Source organism: Eurytemora carolleeae, unplaced genomic scaffold (genome assembly GCF_000591075.1).
Source record: "Eurytemora carolleeae unplaced genomic scaffold, Eaff_2.0 scaffold754, whole genome shotgun sequence".
NCBI lineage: Eukaryota > Metazoa > Arthropoda > Copepoda > Calanoida > Temoridae > Eurytemora > Eurytemora carolleeae.
Window position 1 is genome coordinate 118317 of NW_019396640.1, and position 11821 is coordinate 130137.

Consider the following 11821-nt stretch of genomic DNA (forward strand, 5'->3'; position numbering starts at 1 on the left):
AACCCTGCCTGGGGCCAGTGTCAACCATTAACATTAAGACCCCCCCCTCCATGTAATGTCGTCTTCAACCTAAAAGCTCCTCTCGGAGACGAGAAACCAAACCAAACAATTTCAGCCTGCTTCTCTTTGTTCCCCGACAACGAAATATAAACACTTTTATTAATTGTGAACCACTTCAAAGTTAAGCAAAGAATATTTTCATATAAAGTATTAGTGACTTTCCTTAACATTTAATTGTCACTCTTTCAGAAATTTTAATGTATAAAAAAGCGTCTTAGGACTCCCCGACAGTTTAACCCACAAATACTCAAATAGATCGTAAGAATCTTTTTATTATAAATTTGTAAACCATTGTAATAATTATTTATCATTATTCATTTCATTTTTTTTAGGAAATAAAGAGTTTTCTGCATTATCGATTTATATTTGAGGGTTATTCCGTTGTCTATCTGTTCATTGTCAGAATCTTGTTCCTATCCGACAACAAAGATTTATAAGACTATAGAGCTACACTTACTGGAAAACAAGGGCAGAGGGACTACAGAAAGACCATACACACGTTTATTTCTATGGAAAGACAACAAATAGTCGCAAAACGTACTTCCAGGAACTGCTTACTGCTTAAAACTACACGGACCTACAATTAATGGAGTAAATGGTGGACAAAAAGGACTATAAGTGGATGAATTACAAAAAACTGCTGTAGACTGAATGTAGGGGACTTTATACACACCTAGTGAATATGACTAAGACATATACTTACAGACACTAAGAAATAGATAAAAAAGATGCACCATAAAAAAAGTGGAAAATAAGACACGAGAAAATCAGATTTTTTTGTGCGCTTCGCACACACATTCAACGAATTTACTTTTGTCGTTCATTTTACAGCTGTTAGAACTTTTAAAAACAATAAAATATAAAATAAATCAGTATACTACATATACATATACAGTATATATATTCAACACAGCCAAACCTACAATGATCAAAAAATTCTATTTTTTTTTTACTTCAAACTCTTAACAGCGCTTTCATTTTGAATATTTTTTACCCTCAACAAAAACCTTGAAAAAAATTAATGACGACCTTAAACTGTTTAAACTAAATTCTAAGGTTGAATTAGGGTTTCTGTCTAAAATAAAGTCTAATATCTATATGATGAAACAAGACATTATATATATGTCGCCTATAGCCGGCCATACGGCTGGACCGAATAGGCTAAAATGTTTTGTATACACTCATAGTCATGGGTGGCCGGGGGTTGCAAGGCTTACAAATTCGAAATATTTGTTTTCAAATTTTTTATCTTTTTTTAATATTATTTATATAAAATGTTTTCAAATTTTTTTCCACGAGTAACGCCGGGCCTTTTAACTAGTTAAAGAATGAAAAGATTAATGGATTGTAGCTGCAGGGAACCACGAATGTATGAAATAAGGTCTTATCCTTTGAGGGTAATCCCGAACCTGACATTATTAATGAAAATATGCAACTCGGACACTATTTATTTGCACAACTAAAAGACAATTAAACTTCTGAAATAAGATGACAATTGATTATTAACGAAAGTCACTAATTCTTTAAATTAACTATTCTTTGTTTAATTTTTGAAGATAGATTCACGATACGTAATTGGCTTTTGTTTATAGTTCCGTCGGAGAGAAGAAAGACCCTGGGGGTTGAAGTTGTTTGGTTTGGTGTCTCCGACGACTTTACAACAGAGACGAATTGTTAGTGGTTGACAAGTTTATTATATAATTATGTAGTGAATAAACTTTTGTTACACAAAAATAAAGCCGTTTATTTTTTGTAAACTAGCAGCCTAGGTACTGTCTGAAATTTAAATCATATTTGCCCCAAAAAAGGTTTTTAGGCGCTAAGGGATAGGTGGAGAGACCCTGCAAAGCATGAGGTAAAAGAGTTTCTCTGTTGCGAATATCTTCCCTCCCTTTTAATATTTCTTGATCTACAAAGAAAGAATATAAATTACAGAGGAGCCTTTTATTTCTTTTTGAACAATTCCAATTTTTGACGTATGTTGACTCTTTCTGTTTTGATAAAAAGCAAGTATTAAGATATATTTTTAGGAAAGCATTGCTTTTCTGAATGATGTTGACTGCAGGTAGAAGAACAAACTTAGTTTACGAATTTTCGCAAACATAGACAAATTCTTAATCAAAATTAGATCTACAATTAGGTATAAGTGACAAAGTTGAAATCTCTTTAAAAATGACTAAAGTAAAGTTTAAAGATTTAAAGAAAAATATACTATTTATTTAAACCTTCAAAAGAATCGCCTGTTGCAGCGACCACTTCCTTAGTCCTTACCCCGGGCCATGAAGTCAGGGCAGGACTCTATGACGTGCGCGCCGGGTATGTCCATGAATGGAAAGTGCCCTCACCACAGAGATGATAAAGGACACCCTTGTGATGTTGGCCAAGGACCACGAAAAAAAAGTCATTTAGCCACTTCTGTAACTTTATTACAGAAGTGACTGATATGCTCACTGCACCATGGAAGTGCCTTTATCCACACCAAAGCACAACCCGTCGTACTGAAGGCCTGGTTTAGACACTTCTATGTAGTTTCCAGCGAAAAGGGTTGATAGTTTCGCGAACAATTTTTTTCGCCGAATTTCTATTTTATCTGTTTCGCCACGAAAAAAAGCGAAATTTTCGCGAAATATGAAATGCGAAAATTTCCAGTAAAACATAAAAATTTTTGCGGAAAAAATGCGAAAATTTCAGCTGGTAAAAATACGAAAATTTTTCGAAAAGAATATGGAAGAGAAATTATTAATTAACTTCTAAGGCTTGATTCTCAGAGTTGAGAATTCCACAAGCTTTTTTAGCACCTTAGGTTTTCGCTGATTTTTAAATTAGACATATTTGATAAATATTTCAATTAGGTCTACAAATACCAATCGTGTCCTGTAGTGTGTGTAGAAAGAATGGAGGTTCATGTTCATAAATGGGCACAGTAAAGTTATAAACAACATTTAAAATAATATCTTGTCAAGGCCCGGCAAGAAAAAATAAAGGACTACAGAGAACTGTTTTATTAAATTATCTAACATATTTAGCATTTTTATTTTTTATTCTTTATTTTGTGCTTCATAAATTTTCTATAAGTAAATGTGTCCCAATTAGAAAAAATTACAAGCATAAAAATCAACATTTTTTTCTTTCTTTGATCTTACAAAGAATTCATAAGAAGGGAACATCACATATCACAGCACATCAAAACTAGCAGAATCGTAACACAGAGGGTGGGGGGATAGTGTGTGTAGAAAGAATGGAGGTTCATGTTCATAAATGGTCACAGTAAAGTTATAAACAACATTTAAAATAGTATTTTGTCAAGGCCCAGTAAGAAAAAATCATATAATGTTATAATCATATTTACAGAAAAATGTTTTTTTAAATTATCTAACATATTAAGCATTTTTATTCTTTATTTTGTGCTTTAAATTCATAAATTTTCTATAAGTAAATGTGTCCCAATTAGAAAAATTACAAGCATAAAAATCAACATTTTTTTCTTTGATCTTACAAAGAATTCATAAGAAGGGAACATCACATATCACAGCACATCAAAACTAGCAGAATCGTAACACAGAGGGTGTGGGGGGGGGCAAGTCCTCTTGTACCCCTGGGATTTTTGGAAAAGATTAAAAATAGGTGTTAGGTAAAAGATGAACTTGACCTCTCTGAAAAATGATGTTTCCCCCTAAAAAGTAGTTAAACATTTTTCTGCATTTTCAGATTTAAAATTATTATTTCTAAATTCTCTTTCTTCTAAAATCGCCCACCCCAAACTATTTCTCTTAACTAGTTTTAACTACAGTTACTAAATAAACAATTATAGCTTTATGCATTATGGATATCGGACTAATGAGTAAACTTAGCAAAGACTTTCCTTCATAAATCATGATTTTTTTAATGATTTTCAATTGATCCATGGATTGAAATATTTCTTATATTGGCATGTTTTTTTTTCAAGACTTCCTGCACAGTACATAAATCTTGCTTTACTCTCCCAATTGTTTTTCAATGCTGGTCAAAGGAACATAGTTTACGCCAAATAAGGTTTTTCTTGATATAATTCCAGTTCTATCCTAAATAAAGATCAAAATAATAACAATAACATGACAATAAAGCATTAATAAACTGATTATAACCAAAGCAATATAAGCAAAACAAGAAACAATACAACTTAGTAAAATTTCAATATCTTCTATATTAAACAAAATAATATAAAATAAGGTTACTTTATCTATCTGATCTAGCGTCTGATGACCTCCTTCAGGACCTACAGGAATAATAAGACGACCTCCAGGGGCCAGCTGGTCAACTGCACGAACAAAATCATTATCAATGTCTGCGATGAAATATGTATAAGGACTAAAATAATATTTAAAACATGTCTAAATAAGGTTGCACATTGCTAAATTATATAAACAGTCCTATTAGTGCAGTGCCCCCCACCCCAGGGTGCACATTACCCCTGACGCGTGTCCCCCAGTGCAGGGGGGCCCGCCCTATTTTTGGTTTCATGAAATTGTGCTTGTCTCAAAGATAAAGAGATTGCCTAAATGTTGGGGAAGTGTTGGAGCCGCGGCACCAACATGTATGGCATCATATGGACCTCCAGAACTGTATCCCTGGAAAAAATGTCTGTCAAAAAAAATCGGCTTGAAACGATTTTAAGATATCTAAATAGCTTAAACTCTACAACTTCACAATAATTTCAGGTGAGTACAGAAAATAAATGATTAAAAAATCAGCTCAAAAAATAATTTACGAAAATAGATCAAAGAATGGAGTGACAGTGAGAAAACATAAAATTATAAAGCCAATTGACAACAAAAAAAATAATAAAATTTAAATTCATATTTACGGAAAAAAATATCCCACAAAATTTTAACGGAGAAAGATCATTGAAAATTAGACTTAAATGGAATTTACGTAGCGTGGGATTTTCTTGATAGGATGGATTTGTGAATGGACGAAATGCTAAACAAGAGGAGAGATAATTCTTATAAACTTTGCTGAGCTGAAAACTCTAGAATGGTGGATATTGATATTAATGCTTGATCGCGTATAAGAAGCCCGGAAATTTGAAATTTTGCGCGCCATTTCAGATTAACATACAGAAACGAGAGGGACTCTCTAATTGAAAAAAACGGTTTTTGATTTTTCTCTACTATAACCAAGAAAGAGTAGTTTAAGAAGTGTGTCCATTGGATACTCAGATTAAGTAATCGGGATTAAGAATATCTCATTCTAAAGTTTTCAGCTCTGGTCAGTTAATAGGTCAAACTTAAGATGCTCAAATTAAACTTTATTCAAAACATCAAACTTAATAAATAAAGATTTAAGTTATTTGGAAAAATAATGGCATGTTCAACAAACTACACAGGTACACACAATAGTAGTACTATATACACCACCAACCACGTTATATTATGCCTAGTTGGAAACATATTAATAATTCAATTGAGTAATTTGAAAAGAATTTATAAGAGTTTACCTGTCTACCATCTCCTACAACAAGCTGAAGCTGACCATTGGTTAAAAGGGATTCCTTACCATCACGTAGGAGATTCTCTTTGGACATCTCAACTAGGCCAGATATGTGGTCTGCGAATAAAAGATTATGATTATAATAATTATAATTATATATATATCTATTTCAAAACTACTGAAATTGGCAATCAGGCCATGAAACAATTTAAATAGTACAATAAAAATAATATAATAAAAATGAATACCTATTCCGACCACCTTGCCACTAGGCCCAACCATCATAGCCATGCAAGCAGTAAGTATTCCACTACCTTAATTAATGTTTGTACAATTACACATTATACAGTAAATCCCAATAAAGATGGGAATTATAAAATATAAATAACATTATACAGTAAATCCCAATAAAGATGGGAATTATAAAATATAAATAACATTATAAAGTGAATCCCAATAAAGATGGGAATTATGAAATATAAATAACACTATACAGTGAATCCCAATAAAGATGGGAATTATGAAATGTAAATAACATTATACAGTAAATCCCAATAAAGATGGGAATTATAAAATGTAAATAACACTATACAGTGAATCCCAATAAAGATGGGAATTATAAAATTATAAAATATAAATAACACTATACAGTGAATCCCAATAAAGATGGGAATTATAAAATATAAATAACATAATACAGTAAATCCCAATAAAGATGGGAATTATAAAATATAAATAACATTATAAAGTGAATCCCAATAAAGATGGGAATTATGAAATATGAATAACATTGTACATTGAATCCCAATAAAGATGGGAATTATAAAATATGAATAACACTATACAGTAAATTCCAATAAAGATGGGAATTATAAAATATAAATAACACTTTACAGTAAATCCCAATAAAGATGGGATGGGAATTATAAAATATAAATAACACTATACAGTAAATCCCAATAAAGATGGGAATTATAAAATATAAATAACACTATACAGTAAATCCCAAAAAAAGATGGGAATTATAAAATATAAATAACACTATACATGGAATCTCAATAAAGATGGGAATTCTAAAATATAAATGACATTATACAGTGAATCCCGATAAAAATGGGAATTCTAAAACATAAATAAATGTCAAAAAGTGTTTCAACAGGTCTTAAGATTTTTTAAAATTGGGGTAATTGATCAGATAATCAGATATCAAATATATTTAGATTTTATATGAAAACTATTTTTTTGATGGGGGGGGGGGGTAAGTGGCGGCCTCTTCCAAGCCAAATATCTGGGGGTCGGTGGGGGCAAAAATCTGAGGGTAGAGTTATTCAAATACAAATTATTACAGATAATAAAGGTAAGTTTACTGTTTCAAAGGACACTTCTACCGGTGTTTAAATTGAAAAGTTATATTTAATATCAGTTTTTCTTAAGCGGTTAAGAAATTGCTTAGACTCTTTACAGTTAAGAACAAGATAAAAAATGATTTTTTATTTTTAAACACTGGAAACTTGACACAAATGTTTTAAAATTCTATTTTCGTTTTAACCTCTGGAATTACATATTTCGTAAACCTCTTTTGCCTTCAACTGCTGGAAATGAATATTTTATTTTTATTTTTTACTCTCAAGTCTCAACTGTAACATTACACATTTTTTTAATATAAATCTATAAACACACATTTTCATAGCAAACAAATATATGTAAAAATGTAAAACCCAGCGGTTGAGGGCAAAAAAAACATTGACAAACAAAATACGTTTTTAGAGGTTGAATCAATCTTTAATTTAAGAAATAAAAAAGTCACATTTCTTATTTTGCAAACTATGACGAAGATTCTTGAATACATCTCAACCCCTCGTTTAACCGCTACCGCAGCACCGCTGAGTTTTATTTCTCCAAAATATCTATCATTGTAAAACAATATAATTTTAAGAAATCAAAAAATTTGAAGTAAAAAAGTGGATTTTTCAAATGCTTCATTATTTTTAAATGGCTTAAAGAGCTATATATTATTTAAAATTTAAAGAATAGATTTACCTGATCCGACATCAAGAGCTTTCATTCCTGGTTTAAGATTATCCTTGAGTAATTCTGAAATATTGATCAAATATGAATGAAATATTAGACCAGACCGGACATTTTTTTTCTCGTTAATTTTCCTCAAAAATTGACAGCATTGAAATTCAGTGATTAAAACGCCGCTGTACTTCATTATAAACTAGAAAAATGTTGATATGAAAAGGAGGGAGGGAAATATTTTGAATAAAAATATACCCCTTTTAAAGTCTAGAAAGAAGATCAAATAGTTTAGAAAATTGTCCAACCTAAACAATGCGCGTGCATGTGCGGGGCACTGATAGTGATTCCAAATCCAATCCTTTGCAGAAAATCATTATTCGGTTAGAAGGATGTCAAAAATAAAAGTGGCAAGATTTGGTAAACTCCCCTCAATATTTCTGTTTACTGCTCCAGTGCTTAATCTTTAAATAATTTATATGGTTGAGATCTACAAACAAGAGGGGGCAAAGGGGCACGTCTTGTCCTTTTCTTCCGAAGTGGGGCATATAGGCACAGTGGTTTAAAAAGCAAATATCTTGGCCATCAGTAGATAACAGGCAATAACTTTTAAACAATTTTGACTAGAAATCAGATACTTTGCAAAATTAATGGGTGTTTTCCATATTTCGTGATCTTAATAATTGCCTTTTTTTGAAGGTGATAACTTATGAATTAGAATCATAAACTTTTTATTTAATATTGGCGCCTCCATATCAAACAAATGACTCATATTCAAAAATATTTTTTTAATTTATTAATAAAAGGTCATGACCAAAATTTTTTTTATTTTTTTAATTACACATCATAAAACTCTGTCAGGGACTAAAAATTGTAAATTAATGTATTGTCATAATATTTTCCTTGCACGAATAGCCTAAACAGTTGTTTAGTCGGCATTCCTAATTTTTAAGCATTGCCGAGGTGTCACGGTCAAAAAAATATCGCTTACGGTCCTCTCCTTATATATCTTTAAATTTTGTTATCTTTAAAGTCTACCCCCCCCCCTTGCAAAATTCCTATCACGGGTCTGGACTAGATATGGGCTAAATTTTCGAACCATGACTTTCATTTTTGAATAATTATTTCCTTTTAGGAGAATCATCATATGGGTCGCTCTTGCAGTAATTTGCACGGTCAACACTTTTCATCACATCCAAAACCTGAAAAATAATTTTATGCTTAAAATAAACAAATTGAAATTGCAGCACTTCTATTAAAAAATGTTAATAAAATAGCTCCTGGTTTTGCTTAGAATTGTCTGTTCGTTAATTAAATATTCAAACATGGAGATGGACGGTTTTCATATGAGGAAAAACAATCAAGAACCTATCAAAGTAAGATTTCCTTTTAGCGAAGTGGGAATGTTGTGCATAATCCTGCTTCAGGTATGAATATTGAATCACCCTGTAAAAATATGAGTTTAAACCCTTAATCACACTATATTTTTACTAGGTCACCCTGTATATTTTTGGATCACCCTGGCCCCTGTGTAAAGTGTAAACACTGTTGATCACCTTTTAAATTTTTATATGTGGATCCCCAAGTAAAGGTGTGAACATGAATTTTCTGAAAATAACGAGAAACCTGTTTTGATTGTATGATGTTATGTTTAAACAGATTATCCACCAACTCGTTGTTTGATCCACCTCCACATCGCCAGGCCATATTTCTTTTTCCTGATACATAAAATGTTTATTTCCATTGTATCGCAACCATTTCAAATCATATTGTACAGTGTACACGTAAAAATCATAAAAAATCATAGTAATTTGAAAAAATATTTAATTTAAGTATACATGAATTTATGCATTCTTTGAAAAATAAATATAAATGAAGTAACAAAGTCATGTCAGTAATGACATGAATTGGACCTCCACCCTGTGTTTAGTTGAGTGTGACGTGCTATAATATTTGCTGGGGGGGGGGGGGGGGAATATTTGAACAATCGCTCGCGATGCGGGCCAAAATTTGTATTCCCCCTGAAATTTGGTCATTTTCATGAGTATAACCAGGCACGCAACTAGACATTCAGCTAGAGGAGGGGGGGGGGGGGGCAGGGGTAATATTCCCCCCCAAAAAAAAAACATTCCTAGGGGGGGGGGGGGTGCAAGAAAAAAGTGTATTTTAATGAAACATGAAAAAACTACTTTACCAATTCAGGATATTTTTTGGGGAAATTTTTATATTTGGGGGCATTCATTCAGTATTGGGCAAATTAGTGTGAGACAAATCTTAATTGGGCAATTTTTATTTTTGGGGGGGCTTTTTTCAGTTAGGTGAATTTTGTGAATGGGAAATCTTAAATCTTTTTTTTGGGGTCAAATTTTTATTTAAGGGCATTTTTAAAATACATAAAGGGGCATTTGTTTAAACTAAGGGTTATTTGGTTGTTGGGGGGGCAAAACTTCTTAATTTCTGAGGATTATCAAAATAAAATAAGGGAAATTTTTTAAATAGGGCTGGGAATTTTAAAGTTGGTTGTATTTAAAAAACATTTGGGGGTAAAAAAAATAAATTTATGTGCGAATTAAAACTATTTAGTGGAATTCTAAAAAAAAACAATGGTAGGAAAGGGGCAAATGTAAATCTGGTGGGGCAATTTGAATAGGAATGTGTGAGTGTAATTTTAAAAATCCAAATTCGGAGGCATATTCTAAAGAAAGGGGATAAAAAGAATCTGAGCTTATATTGAAAAATGTTATAGTTGAATTCGAGTATGCTTAAAGAGTGAAGGTTTAAAAAAAAATATAACTGTGGGGGCATATTTTTTCAAATTTTCTAGACAATAAATGTTAACCAATATGGACCCCAGTTAAGGAATTCATACCCCTCCTACAGGGGGGGGGGAGCTTTCTTAAGGGGAGCATGCCCCCCTTAATTAGGCTGTGGGGAAACCTGCCCCCCCCCCCAAAGTTGCGCGTCTGGGTATAAACAAATTTTAGCTTTTGGGTCTGTCCTAGTGAACGATTTTTGGACCCCCCCCCACAGGCCCATGATCAAACTGGTTTTTATTTAGTATTATTTAGGGTTAGGTTAGGACACTTTCTAGGCCGAGCGCTGTGGCTAGGATGGGCTAGGTCCAGGGGGCCGAGCGCTGCGGCCACGGGTTACGTTAGTTAAGACACTTTCTGGGCCGAGCGCTGCGGCTAGGATGGGCTAGGGGCCGAGCGCTGCGGCCAGGGGTTAGGTTAAGTTGAGACACTTTCTGTAAAATCCATGTACAAAATTGATCGGAGGGGGGGGGGCCTGGGGGGTCCAAAAATCGTTCTCTAGGAATATACCTAATTTTTTTTACAGAATTATAGAATCTATTCTTGAAAATCTATATAAAATGGTGCCTTTTTCTCTTCTCTTTAGAGGAAGGGACGTCCCCCAAACTTTATAGGGGAATAACAGCCCTCATTCCCCCCCCCCCTTAGACACTGCGTCCTGCAGTTATAATATTTTAGCAAGTTAGATAGATAAATTATTATTATTATAGCTTTATAACGTTAAAAAAACAAGCTTAAATAATGGTAAAGATATACAGACATTTCACCTAAAACTTGGTTGTAAAGCTTTCTGCACAGCACTTTTCTTTTCATTAACGTTATTAATAACAATTCATTTTTAATCTATTTCTTTGCTTTGTTTTGAATCTATCTGACTTCTAGCGATAAAATCTTGAAATGCCGCGTGCCATCATATTTTCTAGCAATCAACTAATAGTCTTATATATTTAGGAAACTTGCACTCAATTTCTTGCTATTCCACGAGAAGTAATAGATTCAATCAAAGTTTTCAATAAAGATGAAAAGTACAAATTTGAACTTAATATAGTAATAATTTTTAAGCAAATTAGCAGTGAAATAAAATAAAGTAAATATTTATTTGAAAGTCGTCTTCTACATTTTGTTTTTCTAGTGTCGTGTCAATCGGACTTCTCGGACTAATGATTAATCGGACAACCTTTATTTGTGCTAATGTTCATTCGGAGTAAGGCCCGTAGCTAAGAATTTGTTAAGGGGGGGGGGCACAAAAGTAAAAAATAACATAGATTGATAAGGAAGGGGTTTGCATCAGGCGAATTTAACTATAGTAGAGTAAAAAACTAGATTTTTAACTTATCACACATTGTTTAAATTAAGGATATTTTGCCTGTTATTCATTCCCATGATTGCTATTGAATAATTAAGAAGCTATTTGCATCAAAACAAAACAAAAACTGGAGGAATAAGATTTAGAGATTTGA

The 11821-nt window shown here is 32.4% G+C and overlaps 1 protein-coding gene across 1 annotated transcript; it reads right to left on the reverse strand.

Annotated features, from left to right (window-relative positions):
* Nucleotides 1-3440: 3440 nt before the first annotated feature.
* Nucleotides 3441-11256, reverse strand: LOC111706746 (protein-L-isoaspartate(D-aspartate) O-methyltransferase). The gene is made up of 10 exons (XM_023479671.1): nucleotides 11129-11256; nucleotides 9175-9266; nucleotides 8677-8750; nucleotides 7857-7909; nucleotides 7570-7623; nucleotides 5778-5843; nucleotides 5537-5646; nucleotides 4595-4667; nucleotides 4275-4357; nucleotides 3441-4121 (listed from the first exon to the last, which is right to left on the reverse strand). The coding sequence occupies exons 1-10, from the start codon at nucleotides 11172-11174 to the stop codon at nucleotides 4035-4037; spliced, it is 738 nt and encodes a 245-aa protein (XP_023335439.1). The 5' UTR covers nucleotides 11175-11256; the 3' UTR covers nucleotides 3441-4034.
* Between the last annotated feature and the right edge of the window lie 565 nt (nucleotides 11257-11821).